We start from the raw sequence: 17,610 nt of genomic DNA on the forward strand, positions 1-17,610 counted from the left end.
GTAAACATACGTCCGTACCTTTTTTAATTAATTTTGAAACTGTGAACAAACAAAGCTGTTTTAAAAGCCTTTGCAAAGTGTCTGAGGCGAGGTTTGATTTCATGAAACACAAGCTGGATTGCAGTGTTTGCTTGTTGTTGTCTTCAGGAAACATAAGGTTCTTCTACTCCATAAAACAACTCTAGATGAGTTCAAGCGCCGAGTAAAAGCGTTCTGTTTGTCACAAAACCAGATGGTGAACAGAGCCTCTTAAGTTAAAACAAAACAAAACAGGATTTATGGGAAATGTGGTCTGGATTTTGAGAAATCGAACCACAAATGACGCAGTTAGCATGCAAAAGAGGCTTCAGTCTGTCTCGATTCAACCTACAGGTAAGGTTGTGCAATTAAGTGTAATAACTTCATTTAACAATAAAATGCTGACCTTTTTAAATCAGCAAACATACATCGCTGACACCCTAAGAATGTGTTTTGTTTAGAAGAATAAGGATGATCTATCAAAATGTGTTCGACAGACTTTTGGAAGTGTTTAGAAACCTAATTAACTGAAGATTACTCGTTACAGCATTTCCTGGTCCTAAACAGCAGGGGAGCATTATGAGTCGGAAGTCTGCCCTTGAATTTCATGAAACAAAATCAAATCCACATTACTGCAAATCCTTGCTGAAGTGTTGTTAAGCAAAATCGTTCTCCTACCAGCGTAAAGGTGGAGGTATAACTGACAAAGACCTCTGACCTCTTCATGTGCATGAGACAGCATCACCATTAAAATATGTATTTTGTTGAATTATTTGTTGAATATCTCCTTGTAAATGAAGCGATGCGTCTCTGGGTGCATCATGAAATATAAAGGACTGTGTGTTATGTATGTTTCATATCGTGTTCTGTGTCTCTTCTAGGTAAACAAGGGTCCCTTGGCCAACCCTATATGGAACGTGACCTCCTACACTGGTAAATACCGGCTTCAATTAATCTCACATTTCATAACTTATTCAGATTTGATTGTCTTGTGTTGACCGTATCGTCGTCTTTCAGGTAAAGGCTGGATGAAGGCAGAACTCGCCGTCTCCACCTTTTGGCCCAATGAATATCAGGTAACTCCCTCAATGATAACCAACAGCTGTGATACACACACACACACACACACACACACACACACACACACACACACACACACACACACACACACACACACACACACACACACACACACACACACACACACACACACCACACACACACACCACACACACACACACACACACACACACACACACACACACACACACACACATGCTATCACACAGACATGCTGGGAGGCAGCCGGCTGATTTATCTGTGTTGACTGAGGCTCAGGAGGTGACGATTAGGCTAAAAAGAGGCTGAACAGAAATGTTGTGGGTGTTTGTGTGGGGTGTGGCGGCCAATTGGACATTCATATTGTTGTAAATTCTGCTGTATGTCGTTGTTTTTAATGAACACCTTTCTCACAATGGGATTCACAGAGGTAGAAATGGTTGCATGAGTGTTAAACAACACATTTGCTTCAGTGTTTCTTCTTCTTTCTTAATATCCTGCTGTCAGTCAGCATGATCTGTGTGTCTTTGTGTGCTGGTGTTGACAGATGTGTGCACGTTGTGGGATATAGCTTGTCTCCAAATGTCCTCACAGGCACACACACACACACACACACACACACACACACACACACACACACACACACACACACACACACACACACACACACACACACACACACACACACACACACACACACACACACACACACACACACACACACACACACACACACACACACAGATCACTGATCATGTTCACACACACAGCCTCGGGACCCTGTAATATTACTGCAAGGCGAAGTGTGAAAGCATCCTCCGAATGGCCCATCTGGAGCCCGGTCCCCCTCAGTGACTCTGGGAGGAGATCGCCAGCATGAAACCCGTGTGTCAACATGTTTTAATTGAACATAATCATCCTGGTTTGCTGAGGCTTATGTAGGCCTTTCAGGCTATGAAACAGGTTATTGGATTTGAGGTTATGAAGCTATTTTTTCATGTTGGAACATGTTTCTGTGTTAGCACTTAGGCTTGAGATGTAATTAGACTGGTTTCACCAGGGGAAGCGCAGGCACATGCAGACACGTGTTGTGACACACACACACACACTCACACAAAAACTGATGTGCAGATACAAAGCACACCCACACACTGGCAGCACTTTTTAGACCTTGTAATTAAAATTGTGTCTTTATTTAAAAGTTTATTCTGATTGAAAACTTGCTTTTAGATGATCTTTGAGTTCCTTGACGCAATACGTTAAACCCACGGCAGAGTTAGAGATGCAGTGAGTCCATTAGTTGGCTAGATGATGAATAGAAAAGGATTTGGCAACTATTTAGATGACGCAAAACAATGTATTTTGCATCGCATTTTTTAATCGGCCAAACAACCGTCTCATGTAGTTATAAAAATAATGATGACGTTTAATCAAAGCGTTTTTAGAGGAAGCCCTAAACCTAGATGAATAATGACGATTCAAACTACAACATGAAGTGGAAAAACACTCCTCGCCTGCAGATTTAGACATTTTTGATGCTGTGGCCATACATGCATACATCAAAATGATTTATGCCTTAGTTGATAAGAGGATGTTCTCCCTTCTCTGGAGTGATGATATGTCAGTCCGTAGCCTTCAGCACATCACAGTTTCTCCCATGTGAGGAGTTGTATACCGAGCTATCAGTAATCCGTCCTCTCTCTGATGAGAGCAGTCAGGCAGGGAGCGTTCGACACCTGCAAGATCGAAATACTGTCTCCTAAGAGGTGACCATCAGCGGACCCCTGGACTCAAGGCTGAAATGAAAGTAAACAAGGAAACAGAATAAGCAGTGACTGACGTGACCCTTGGTATTGTGGAAAACACTTAAGATAAGATAAGATAAGATGGACCTTTATTAATCCCCGTGGGGAAATTCAGTTGTACAAGCAGCAACAGGGTAAGCGTGAAAAAACAGGACAGCAAAGATTCACACAGATTAATAAAATCAAAAATAAAATCAAGATAATAATGATAATAATAATAAAAGACTATGAAATAGGAGATGAGTAAAAATAAGAGTAAAATAACTGTCAGCATATATACATATTTGGTCATCCAAGTTATGAAGTCCGAAAAGAGTTAAAGTGACAAGTGAAAAGTGAAAATGGACATCTGTACATATAGTGACATATCTATGTACATATTTGGTCAACTACTAATATATTAACATGGGTTGTGGAAACAGTGTATATTTATGTCCAGTGATTTTCCACTTGAAGCCATTTTTTAAAAGACATGATCATTAATGGCGCAGTACACCTTGGACTAAGTCTCATATGCAAGACACAAGGCTTAAAAACACACTCTTACATCTGGCTTTTGTCTTCAGTTGGAAAGGTTGCTATCAGCATTTATTCTCTGGACAAATGACTGCAGTACTCACAGGTATTTATGGGGTCCAAGCAGCAGTGGTAGAAAAATGACACCCAGAGGGGTATGAAAATGTTTAGCCCTTTTTGGGGCCCAATGCTATGTGACATGCATTAGATTAAGATGGATTTACTCTCCTCAAAGCCAACAGATTCATAAACAGATCAAAACTGTCTTTCATAGTATTTCCGCTGTTTTGAAAATCATCATCTCTGGAGTGAGACGCATATTTACTAACGCATATAGTGTAAAAAAAATGTAAGCACCGCTATTTACTTACCTAGATTTTTGGTGCATTTGTGGCGGAAAAAAAACGGGTGTGACAAAAAGGTGTATGCATTGGGAAATAATCTTTCACCAATGTTAAGTGGGGTTTTCTTGCATATCCACACTAACTTTGGTGAGAAAAGACTAACAATCCCATGAAACATGATTCAGAGACATGAGAGACTTGCAATGGACACTATGCATATTAACTGTGGGTGTTTCTCAATCGCGAGTAAAGCTGCTTCAGAGTCACTATTTCAAGCATACTACGTCATCGAGTGCCGCCGAAGTACTGTTCCAATCTCCAGCATACTTGGAAATCTACCGAGCCCGGCGTACTCCGTTTGGAGAAATATCGAGGCTGCACATGAGTAGACTCCGCGGTCTTAAAATCCCCACAATGCTTTGCGCACGGACCAATTTCCAAAATCTGTGGCGGAAAATGTAAGGCGGGGCGTCTCATATGACGCACACCTGCACACTTGCTAGCGTGTTCCACTCTTTGTTTTCCAAATGTCAGGAAGTATTCTTGACTCGCTTCTGAAGCAAGATGCTCGGCAGACATGTGCTACCAAGCAAGCGTACTCGCGATTGAGAAACACCCAGTGACGTGCTTTCGTGGACTTTTCATGTGACTTGCTTTCCCTCAAAACTCACCTTTTCACTCTTGCCTTCAACTCCTAATCAACTAACCCCTTGCCCTTATTCCACCTAGCTTAGCACTTTCTACTTTTGTTGTTATTTTGTTTGACTTGCTTGTAAGCGCTTTGAGCACCAGGAAAAGCGCTTTATAAATGTAATGTATTATTATTATTATTATTATGGACTTCATTTGACATAACATTTTTTTATTTTTATAACTAAGGTTATAATTTCTTCGAAAACTGATTTTTTTCAGATAAATTACATTAATATATTTGCACACGTACATATACTCACAAAGGAGGTCATGCTATGGCTACTAAAACAATAGTGGTTGCATTAATAATCAATAATCAGACTGTGGAGGCAGGCAGACAGACGGGGAATGAAGGTATTAAAAGTCAACTGATGTCTTTCTGCTGCGCCCCGTACTGAGCTATGAGTGAAAGATGATAGAAGAGAGGAAGACGGGAGATAGATTGGTAGGGGAGGGAGACAGAGAGGGGGAGAGTGTGACAAGCAGGGGATGATAAGCTATGGGTAAACAGTTCACGGCAGATTTCCCTTTACAGGTGATGAATAACAACAACGGCTCACCCCCTCACTCTCTTTCTCCCCCTGCCTCTCCTTTTTGATAGCCACCTCATCTCCTCCCTCTTCTCCTCTTTTCATTACGGCGCGCCTAGCTGAGTAAACACAGTTAGAAAACAGAGAGGAGTTAGGGGAGAGAAATGGCTCGAAAGAGGGATGATGATGGAAAAAAAACAGAGTGGAGGAGTGAGTATTGGAGGAAGGGAAGAAGAGATAAACGAGGATGAAGAGAGTAGTTATTTAGACCATGAGTTGATAATGGCTGAAATGGAAGCACCTGTTGAATGCAGCATTCACACTCTACTTGAAATATTGAATTTAGAGAAGTAGCATTAGACACAACCACTAAGAGTAGTAAATTACAGCTAATGACCATCATTTGGAGATCCCATTCAACATCTTTCCCTCAGTATTGCTTCTTTTTGTAAGATGTGAAGGAAAAACCAATAGATGGGATCCAAGCCTTCATTTCTCTACCTTACCATGTTTGGTTTCATTACTTGGGATTACTTTGATCCAACAGGAAGTATCTCATTCATCCTTTATGGCCTGAATGTATAAATCAAGTAGCAGTCGCGATGGCAGCTTTGTATTTATCCAGTTTAGTGCACATCACCGACTTTCTATCTACCCTGTGCCAACTCTGATTGGATCCATCACTTTGACTGCAAATTTAAATGGCGAGAGTCTTACTGTGGAGCTGCTAGTGCTCCCAGGATGATCTAAAGCCTATGGGGCACAGTTTCTGATTTAGTTACAACACTTAAGAGGGTTGATGATTTTGCATCTGATGAGCAAACAGAGCATTTTGGTTATGTAAGGTTTCTCCTAGGAAACATTTCCAATGTTATTTGTGTTTTTGTACTTTTATGATAGCTTTAAGTTATTCTATTCACAGGATAATGGAGGGTAAGAGCTCGCTCTCTCTTTTCTGTGTTTATTTTAATTAACCTTACTTTCAAAAAGTCAATTTCGAAGTGCACTCAGCAGAAATGAAAACAAATAAACGGACAATGGGTCAATTAAAAGCTTCATATAATTTATTCAAAATTTGTTTCAGATGTATTTAATCTTTATTTAAGCATTTCTACTGCTACTAGTAATACTCTCCTTTAATGTGGAACCACTGTTTTGATGTATGTAGATTAGTTTGTTTTTATTTGCCTTTATTCAAATCTCTTTTGTGAAACACATTTGAGCTGAATGAAACTACCTGTTTGAATAAATTATTGTATTTTTGAAACAATTTTACCCAATTATAATAGTAATGAAGACAAAAAAGCTAAATCTCTCTCTCCTTTTTTCTCAGGTCATTTTTGAAGCCGAGGCTTCGGACGGCGCCGGCTTCATCGCCATCGACGACATTCAGGTGCTCAGCTATCCGTGCGGTGAGTCATTAGCATTGCCAGCAATTAGTCCTAGTTCGCTGAATAGCGGCTGATAGCTTTGGCCACTAATTAGACTGTACCTGGGATGGTTTCTGTTGCACTTGAATGGCTAGATAAGTGGGAAGGTGACACAGTGAGGGAGGGATGCGGCGAGAAGAGAAGACAAGTTGTGGAGAAATATGAGAGAAATAAAAAAAAGGGGAGAGAGATCGGGGAGAAAGGAGAGAGTGAAGCGGGAAATGAGACAGTATTAGGGCAATCATAGAGAGAGAAGATTCTGACCACTCAGCAGTTTCCCTCTCTCTTCAACACACACACACACACAGTTTCACACACAGTGAACAGTAGCTGTCTTGTCTCACGCTGACAGGAAAGAGATGAGGGCTGCGATCCATTTTAAATTCTCGCTACGTCTCAAATCGTCTTCTCTCTTTCGCTTGAGTGTTTCCTTACTTCCAGAGGGCAGAAAAGAGTTGCGACCGCAAAATGTTACCGTTAACAGAAGGGTCTGTTAATCTCAGGCCTCGGGCAGTTCCTGGAGGGTCTGTGTGTTGGATAGGAAGCAATTACAACTCCTGTTGGTCATCTGTCTTGTAGCCGCACTGAAATCTCTGAGGACAAATGTATTTTCTTAATAGATTCTATTGATTAAAAGTCATAAAGATAAACTGTCCTGCACCGCCCTCTTGTTCCATTTGTGAGGTCCGAGTATGTCTGTTTTCCCTTTCCCTGTCAGGAGGTAGCATTATGTATCTGACAGAAATTACAGGACATTCATTCTGTCAATAAAGTTACCTGCAATCCGAATAAATAAGCGCCCCAGTTTGTTAAAGGCGGAGGAGCAGGACTCCTAATGTGAAAGAGCAAGTATTTGAAAAGGAATTAGTACTCCACAGTGGAAGCATTCATTCTCACAGCTGCATTTCTGGACACACAGGTTTGTGTGTGTGTGTGTGTGTGTGAGTGCATGCGTGCAGGCTAGTCTGTGAGTGTGTGTTTTCATTCACCATAGTAGCTGCTATCTATGATTGCAATCACCTCCCCAGAATAAGAATATGATAGCTGAACTGCATCTTCAGGGTGTGAAAAGCTTATTTCATGTCTTAGCACAGTCGTTAGGAATCTGGAGATATCAGAATTATACATACTGGATGTGACATTGATGTTACCCCCCAGTGGCGATGCAGCACCGCGCTTCATCTGACTCCAGTGAAATCTAATCTCAGTAATAATAACCTCCTTGGTGGAGGTAACAATGAACCTGAGGGTTTGAAAATGTCCTGAAATGTACTCAGTGTGTGATAACCTGACCTGTTTGTCTCTATAAAACTCCCTCTGGCTCTGTCACCTTGTTTCCACTTCTTTTAACAGACAACTAATAAACCAAATGCATACTGTTAACCTTGCTGTAAACTCAATGGAATTTGTCTAAACCTCATTTGCTCTGTAGATAAATCTCCTCACTTTCTTCGTCTCGGGGATGTGGAGGTGAACGCCGGACAAAATGCCACATTTCAATGTATCGCTACAGGACGAGAAACATCCAACAACAAACTCTGGCTGCAGGTAAAACTATACACATGCACCACCATTCAAACGGTCTACTGCTATGGGGTGAATAAGAAATGATTGCTACACATTAATACTGTATTGCTGCAATGTGTCTGTTTTTATAGAGGACAACAAGTCAACATGTTTTCATACTTAGGTTTTATGGTAAATAGCCCTGAAGATAGTTTTTAGATCTTTTTGACCCTCTCAAATATGTCTTAGTCAGCACTGAAACATTTCAAATGACAAAATGTATCCCCATGCACTGATTCAAGATATAGTTGAATGGTTAGATAATACACAACAGATTTAATCGTAACTATACGCAACCCAAAATAATAATCATGTAAACAGTTTGATGCTCAACACTGTGTGCATTACAGACGTGTTAAATTGGTAGAGGCAGAAATCATAGCTCAAAAATTAGCAAAATCTACATGGATGGATGCCATTCGGTAGAAATGGAAAACACGTTTTCTTTTGTCATTTGGGTAAACTAACCCTTTAATATGAGACTTTTAATCCTTACTTAATACATTAAAAATGGAAACAAAAAATACATTAGCTTGCACCCAAAATGATGGTTTAGAAATAGACAAACACAAAGAAATGAAACGTGGTATTCAGTGTGCCATCCTCTGGACTGGTTCATCCAATAATAGTGTGTCATACTCACACACACAAGCACACACACAAAGAGCGACCCCCGGGCCATACATCCTAGCAGCTAACATGATTAAGAGTTTAATAGCTGCTGATTTCATTACGGCTCTATTGTAGTCATGACCTTCAAACCTGCTGTCAGTGAGGCAGAGGGGGGCGTGTGTGTTTGTGTGTGTGTGTTTTCGGTGTGTGTGTGCGTGTGTGTGTGTGTGTGTGAGTGTGTGTGTGTGTGGTCCAGTGCTGCCTTGTGACCTAGAGCAAGGCAGCTTAACCCTCTACCAGCCTCTGCAGACCCTGATGTCTGTCTGCGTTTTTCTCTTCTGTGATTCAGAGGAGAAATGGAGAAGATATTCCCGTGGCTCTGACCAAAAACATCAACCACAGACGCTTCGCCGCCACCTTCCACCTTAAAGAAGTCACCAGTCAGGACCAAGACCTGTACCGCTGCGTCACCCAATCAGATCGCGGCTCCGGGGTTTCAAACTTTGCGGGTCTTATCGTCAGAGGTGAGTACTTTTCTTAAATATAATTTCAAGGTAATTTAATTGTTTTGCTATCTCTGCAGTACATTTGTTTTATTTAGTTTTCTCTGAGTTATTATTTGATACCTCAGCTTTAGTAGATACCTAGCTTTCAATAGTGGTTAAGGCTGCTCGGGTGAAACACTATTGTTGTATAAATACCCCTCATGTTACCCCACAAACTTATATAGTAATTCATTGATATGCTCACTTTTGGCCATGGAGGTCAACACCAGGTTACTTATTAGTAAGCTAATAGGTGGAAATGCTAGCATTTAAATGTTTAGGCTATTTTAAAGACCAAACAAACACACAATTATATAAATTCCTTACATTTTAGCTCATGCTTTTGTTCGTTTAACAATGCAAAAAATAATGCATGAGTAAGATAATATCAACAAGCTCTACTACCACTTCACCATTTGGGGAAATCAATTTCCTGAAGCAACCGTTGGAAAATAGCTAAGGCTGCTAAGCTAATATTAAACAATCGCACTTTTTTCAGTAATCTGTTATAAAGTTGATTTGAATCTTTCGATGACCCTTGACCCAGTTGTATATATTGTGTTATGGGTAACTTCATATTGTGTTTAACTTTTGAAAAATGTTGAATGTTGTCTTTCCAGTCAAATGTGCACTCACTGTGTCTGACTGATAAAATGTAAGTCGCTAACACAATAATGAGGAGAGTATATGTAGATGTGTGTATGCCAGCCTTGTGTTTGCATGTGTGTGTGCGCTTGTGTGGGTGTGAAGCAGCTACAATAGTGTGCACATGTGTATGCAGCAAATGTGTGTGTGTGTGTGTGTAAATGGAAGCTGTGTGTGCTCCAGCTGTCATGTGCAGCTGACATGTGGTTAATAAGGTGTCACCAATGTGTGTTTGAGACGGGATGCTTTATTCATTCACATCCAATAGCTTACATATTCAATTCATCTCCCAGAGAGAGAGAGACAGGGGGAGGAGGGCAGAGCGAGGGGTGAGGGCGAAAGAGATTCAGAAAGAATGATAAGGGAGTGACATAGAGGAGGAGGGGGAGAGATACGGAGGAAGAGGAGGGGTGAGCAAAGAGAGAAGTGGAGATGGTGAAGAAAAGTGAAATGTAAATAGTCTGCTCATTATCTCGAGAATATCCATATCAGAATCAGGAATATGTCTGAATATGTAAACAGCCGAGCTGAGTTATGATTATTATTCTGCATAAGGAATGGCAGAGGAGAAAAGAAATGAGAAATCAAAGCAGAAGCCAGCAACATGAATATTAATTTCAGCTGGCGTGGCTCAGATAATGGAGCTCTCACACTGTCCAGTTTAAAGGTTTGAATCCATGTCACATGAGCAAGGGACTATCATCGCTTAACTTAGGGTTACAATCCCCACTGGGAGGGTTTCCTCTTTGGTCAAGAACATATGGCGTTTTTTGAGACGCACTCTTCTGCAGGACCTCGCTGAAGTGGTAGGAATACGTAAGTGGCTAATGTTTATTTATCATGAACATCTTTTTTTGAGTTTGAGAAGAAAGAGGGATGAAGGATCCGCTCAGAAGGAGGCATGTGTCTTAACATGAATAGGACTAATCTACATATATGAAAATAGACTCAGGTTCAGTGTGGCGCACTGAGCGACGTGTGTGTCGTAGCCAGGCTTTGGTTTAAAAAAAACTGCCACTTTCTCAATATGTGGAAAGATGCTTCTGGAGCTCTGAGGGATATTGCCGATTGTGAATATTGATCCAGAGTCTGGTTGTTAGAAAGATATCACAATAAAAGAATAAGCGCTGCATGTATGAATGTGGAGAGGAGAGAAGCCTCATGTTTATTTATTCGAAATATCAGATGGGAGATGAGAGCCAGAGAAAAATCAAAGGAACAGGGAATATGTTCATAACATTTCTTGAAAAGTATGCCTGTTGGAGATTTGAGATTCCCTGCAGGACACTGACGACTGTGAATATGGACAGAGTTAAGCTGCATTATTGATATTTATGCTTTGAATATTTATTTATCCTGGAAATTAAAGGTAGAAAGAAAAATGAGGGGTGATTTATGGAGGGATCTGGTAGGAATCTGCTGAACCGGAAAATGTGAGTTTTGACTCATAAGAAAGTGTCAAAATATGCCTTAAAAATGTTTTGGCAGCAGGACAGTTACTCAGGTTTCATTTTCAAAGCCTTAAAGTGGTCTGCTGGGTGGAGGGAGATTGCCTCAGTGCAGGTACGCACAGGCCTATTGATATTTATAACATGTAGATGACATGAGATGTGCCATTATCGGCTTCCTCTGTGTGTGCTGGAGCTGTCAAGATCAGAGAAAAGAAGCACATTTCATTGAGGCAGAGGTGCATCATGGGAGCATGAAAAGGAGTGACATGGGATTGCCAGATATAATGTATATTATTATACTTGATGATTGATGATTATGGCTCCTCCTTGAGCAGAAAATAAAAAATTCAGTTTTAATTTAACTTTGTCAAGTTTTTTTTCCAATTATTTAATTATTGGCTTAGTATACACATTGGCAGAAAAATGCCCAAGTATAAGGTTAGATCTTCAAATTGCTTTTTTTATCCAAGTTATACAAAGATATTCACTTCATAGAAAGCTCTACTATTTAATTAACAAACACAAAACACAGCCAACTCTATCATTTGACTTTGGCATGTAAATCGTTCTTGAATTAAATCAAAATCTCAAAACTAGCCCTGATATACCCATGTTTCAGTAGCCTAACAATACAGTGACTTTCTTCAGTTCCCTGTTATTTAAGCATAAACTAATCAATGTTTTCTACAAATTCCTTATTTTTAAATGAAAAAAAGATGCTAAACCTCTCAAATTTTAAATAGTATCCAAACACAAAAAGCTATACACCATCTCTGCCTGAACAAAACAATTTCTGATCAAGTCACACATTTACAAATAGTATGAGACATGCAATGCCATCTTTAGAAAATCTGCAGTATTTAGTCATTAGTGTAAGTTTGTTACACAGCCCTCAAAACAAGAGGGATGGACAAGTTAAACTGTCAATGACCAGTTCATAATTATTTGTTGCTGTGGGAGATACTGACTGTGTGTCTGTGTGTTTGTGGTTAATGTGTTTATGTGTGTGTCACTAGATGTTTGATCAGAGTCGAACTCTAATAAAGCCTTGCCCTCTGGTTCTTGCAGTGACATCACGCCAGCTCGTATCACACTCACAAACAAACACACACACACACACACACACACACACACACACACACACACACACACACACACACACACACACACACACACATACACACATACACATCATGCCAGCTTGCATTACACACAATCCATGGCCTAAAAAGCTCGTACAATATCATTGTCACACACAAACACACACATGTAACAGAAATCTGAAGATGCACAACTGTCTTAAACCTCTAATGGTCCACTTTTAAAATGTCCCTTTCTCCTTTATTACCCATCACACAGGCACACACACACACACACACACACACACACACACACACACACACACACACACACACACACACACACACACACACACACACACACACACACACCAACACCCACGCTCACTCTAAGTTATAGTGACAGGTGAAGCTTCAGGCATTATGGAACTATAGAAAACCTACAACCACTGCCGGCTATCGATACTGTGTCTGAAACACACACACACACACACACACACACACACACACACACACACACACACACACACACACACACACACACACACACACACACACACCTCTTGAGGTCAGTTGTCCTGCAGTAAGCCATGGTGATGTCTGCAGCAGTTTATGAAAAGTAAACTTTATTGACAAGTTTGCTGACGATGGACAACAAAAAAAGAGCGTGCCTAGTGGGCGCATGTCACCAACAACAACATTCCTTTCTTTTTTTCTTTCTTTATGTCGTTCTGACTTGTTGTTTGTTTGCTACATCATAAATCTTAAATCAGACAATCTACCAAAGCCTCTGGAGGTTTTTTCAATTCTAATATGAGTGAAGAAAGTGAGTGACGGTGAAAACAAATTAATCAAGCAGACGGGTTAGGTCAGAAAACGACACACACACACACTTGAAGTCTTCCCCATGCTGATTTGTTTTGTTATTATCATTTACATTTGTCCCATAAAAGTGAGGAATGATGAGAGGGTTCACACATGTGATTAATAATAAAAAAGATGCTGACAACAAACCCATCTCAAAACAACAGCATTGATGATTTGTTAGATTTTTTTAGGTCAACTGTACAAATGACAAGTGATGGAACAGAAAAGAGAAAGAAAATGAAACGTTTGAACCCGTTCCAGCTCTTGTTTTCTCCGGAGTCACAAAATGACCCACTTACACCCAATACAGTTTCATTTAATGTGTATTATTTATCTTTTAGATATTCAATAGATTTAAAGTAACACACAAACATGGATTCAAGTAAACACACAGGCTGAGAGCAGACAAGAATATAGTTTTGTAAGCTTGAATACATTTATCTTTGGTTTTGCTTTATTTAGTTAATTATCAAGTTGTTTACTTTGTTTATTTGATGGCGTCGCGAGCTGACATGTTGTTGATGTTGTTGGTTTTCTGAAGTCACTTCAACATTCATTATCTGGATTCAACTCTACGTGTGTGTGTGTGTGTGTGTGTGTGTGTGTGTGTGTGTGTGTGTGTTGAGTATGTGTGTTTGTGTTTGCATGTGCTGTCAAACTACAGTGTTTCATCTGTTGCTAAAAAGACACTTCCCAGCCTGCACCTCTCTGACAGCCATACTCAACACACACACACACACACACACACACACACGCACACACACACACACACACACGCACAAATGCAACACAAAAAGAGAAAAAGAGGAGACAGCAACGCAAAATAAAGATTTTAAAGGAACAACATGCACAGTATCACACATGCACACACATATAATGTAGATAATACTTACTTTGATATGATATGATTGAAGCTGGTTTGCAAATACAAAAAAAATAAATTCTCTCCTATCTTCATACTGATAGCAACATTGCCTTGTGGTGTTTGAGAATGTGGCTGCGAGAGATAAAATCCGTATGATTTACTGTATGTGTGTGTGCGAGAAGAGTGTTTGTGATTAATTCATGTTCTGATCTGTGTGTGTGTATGTGTCAAGTAGATAAATCTTTGATGCTGCGTGTTTTAAGGTTGTGTGTGTTGTGCTTTCGGCGTGTCAATCACAGATGCGTGACAGTTAGCTCTGATCTGACTGACTGGCCCTGAACCATCAAACATCCATCACATTTACGTGATAGTACACACACACACACACACACAGTATTTATAAACTGGGAGCATCATAGGACGTAGTTCATGGCTGAATTGCAAGACATGCGTTGAATGAAAACTACAGATAATGCAATCAAATGATATAATTATAACCCCATCATTACTCATTCAGTTGTCTTTATAGTTTGTGTTACACATAAACAATATTTTAATGGCTCCTTTTGTGAAATACAAGGATTAAAGGATCATTTATTGTCATTCTGCAAAACAGGGTTGTACACCAAATCCCAGTCGTAGTCCATTTTAAGAAAAACATTATAAAACATGTAATGGAATAGCCTCAGGTCCTAGCTTGGTTAGCCTACCTCCCAATGGGGGGTCATTTTGAGTAGCTGATGGTGATTATCCCTTTCTGTTTCCCTTGGTAAACCATACCAATTTAAAAAAGAAGGAGATAAAAAGAAGCAGTCCAATTACAGAAAGAGTTGGTAAGCTTTTTGTAAAATTGACTTGACGTTGGGAAACTGATTCTTTACATTACATTATATGTCATTTGTTAGACGCTTTTATCCAAAGCGACTAACATACATTCAGTACTGTGGACAATCCCCACAGGAGCAATTTGGGGTGAAGTGTCTTGCCCAGGGACACAACGACATGCTGACTGCAGTGGGACTCGAACTTACTACCCCCTGATTCGAAGTCCAGCACACTATCCACTGAGCCACAGCCTCCCTTTAGATTCTTGAATCTAAATGCATTTTAATTGCAGTTAGCAAGTAATTTCTAACCAAAGCCGACTTTAGACGAACACAGCATTGCTTTAATCTAATGCAAATGTAATATGTAGGCCTCATGTCTTGTACTTAGAATTCACAACATAAATCTGATGAGGTTGCACTTTGGATTAACTTAAAGGCAGCAGCAGCAGCAGGTACTGAAATACATTTGAACCACTTCCATGAAGAGGGTTAAAGCCAATTTATATTTTTAGAGGAGATCCTTCTCATAACCGATCACTCAATTACATTTCTGAGCACGATCAGGGGCAGAGGAGGTTAACTTGTTATCATTCCCTGCTTGTGCACTTATGGACTTTACAAAGTAGGCAGCAGAAAACGCTCGCTAATAATATTAACTGATGAAACCGATGAGAAAATGCATTGGAAGATTCACTCCGATAGCTACATCTATCACTCATGCGTAAGAGAACACTCTTCTTCCCCCGTCATGTCATTACTTTAAAACTCAAAGCAGCTTTTCTTTCACCTCTGGCACCAGAAGCAAAATATCACGCTAGCATTGAAACTCTTTCCATCATTTCCTGCCATGTCTGAATTAAGCTAAAGGGACATTTACATTACAGACACATGAAAAATAAAAAAGAATATAACTTTATAAAGGCAAAGCCGGGACATTTGCATATTCCATGTGTGAAAGGGAATCAAAGTATGGACCACTACGGAAAAACCTTCTGAAGCTGCTTCCCAATAAAAGCCTTCCACTCTGTTGTTTTGAAGGTGGAAGGCTTTTGATGTGAAGCAGCTGCGGAGGGCGTGTTTGCATTAATATTAACTTCATTATAACTCCGACAACAGGAGAGTCAATGCATTAAACAACATTTCAATTCAAAGATTCAAAGGTTGTCATATGCACGGCGATGTGCGCACAGCGTAGTTCGCAATCAGAATCTAAAGTCCCAGAGTCCTCCGACAGTGTAATTATATTATATACTTCAGAAATAGTGCAAGTGACAAATATTGCTAGTTGTGTTATATATAAAGTTTGGGTCTTTGCGTGTCTACAAAAGCACTCTCTTCATGTAAAGTAGTATTCAGTTATTGTAAGTTAGAAGGTAGGAACAGGAACATTTAAACAAAACAGCTGAACACAATAGATCTCAACATATTGCTACTCCCTAGCATGATATCTAGCCAATTAGCTCACCATTACTTACACACTGCTTGGTTGTCATAATATTGCAGGTCAGTGCAGTTTCCACTTGTTTGGATGCTCCTTACAATTTGTTCCATTAGTGTAGTTTATATAAAATCTAAACGAAAATCCCTTCAGCTGTTACACCAACTAGGCTTCGTGCCTACATCATGTTGTCTCTACACTCTTGTGTGACCTTCTTGTGAGGCATTTTGAATACTCTTTTTCTGATCTTGTTCTTTGTTTTTCCTCCTCAGAGCCTCCGCACCCCATCGCCCCGCCCCAGCTGCTGGGTGTCGGCCCCACATATCTGCTGATTCAGCTGAATGCTAACTCCATATTTGGAGATGGACCTATTATACTCAAAGAGGTAAGGTTCAGTAAGAGACATTGTGTAGTTGGGAAGCATTAAACAACCACAACAATCACCTTTTATCCTTTCCCCAAAAGCAAACAGACTGACTTCTTTATCACAGTTCAACTTCTCTCTCATTACTTCTTTAAGCAGCATTTTAACTGTTCATTTTGGACTAATGTATGACATTTCAATAACATAATTTGTGATCATGTATACACACAAATGGTCATAAATAATGTCACTAAAATATGATTAGGGTTCATTTCAGGTGTTTTATAGTGAAAACTACTTTAACAAGGTGAAAACTGCCAAGAACCTTTTCTTAATACAACACTATTCCTTTAAGCTAATATAATTTTAGATTCCCTCTCTGACATTTACATTCATACTGAGCATAAAATCTGATTAATACCAAATACTCAAATAACTGTAATGTGTGATTTCCCTCCTTTCAGGTTGAGTACCGCATGACATCAGGCAGCTGGATTGAGACTCACGCCGTCAACTCTCCAAACTACAAGTTATGGCATCTTGACCCCGACACAGAGTACGAGGTCCGAGTGTTACTAACCAGACCAGGAGAGGGTGGGACGGGCAAATCTGGACCCCCACTCATCACCCGGACCAAATGTGCAGGTAGGAAATGCTGTTTTTGTTTAATAAACCAATTTGTGATATATATAATGAAAACAACAACTAGTTCTCCATTATAATCCTTACATATACACATTTTCCTTATACATTTTACTATAGTGAATGCCATGAAGTTGTATTATAAACATGTATATCCAACTAAAATATGAGAAATTGTCTTCTGCAAGAATAAAAGGTAAGTAACTGGAGCGTGCAACACAGCTTTGTCTCCCTGTCTGATTATCTATCGATCCGTCTGTCTACTGTTGTTTTTTTTAGTCCACGTATCTATATTTTAGTTTGTGGAGTGATAT

General features: G+C 39.8%; 1 protein-coding gene across 4 annotated transcripts in view; it reads left to right on the top strand.

The window, feature by feature from the left end:
* ptprk (protein tyrosine phosphatase receptor type K) overlaps positions 1-17,610 on the top strand; it is a 110,446-nt gene that overhangs the window by 52,239 nt on the left and 40,597 nt on the right. For all 4 annotated transcript variants that reach the window (XM_034135506.1, XM_034135505.1, XM_034135507.1 and 1 more), the window contains exons 4-10: positions 900-951; positions 1,036-1,094; positions 6,299-6,377; positions 7,828-7,943; positions 8,923-9,097; positions 16,563-16,675; positions 17,119-17,299. In XM_034135506.1, the coding sequence (XP_033991397.1) occupies positions 900-951; positions 1,036-1,094; positions 6,299-6,377; positions 7,828-7,943; positions 8,923-9,097; positions 16,563-16,675; positions 17,119-17,299 (775 nt within the window). The remainder of the gene's footprint in view (positions 1-899; positions 952-1,035; positions 1,095-6,298; positions 6,378-7,827; positions 7,944-8,922; positions 9,098-16,562; positions 16,676-17,118; positions 17,300-17,610) is intronic.

The sequence above is a fragment of the Trematomus bernacchii genome, unplaced genomic scaffold (genome assembly GCF_902827165.1).
Source record: "Trematomus bernacchii unplaced genomic scaffold, fTreBer1.1, whole genome shotgun sequence".
NCBI lineage: Eukaryota > Metazoa > Chordata > Actinopteri > Perciformes > Nototheniidae > Trematomus > Trematomus bernacchii.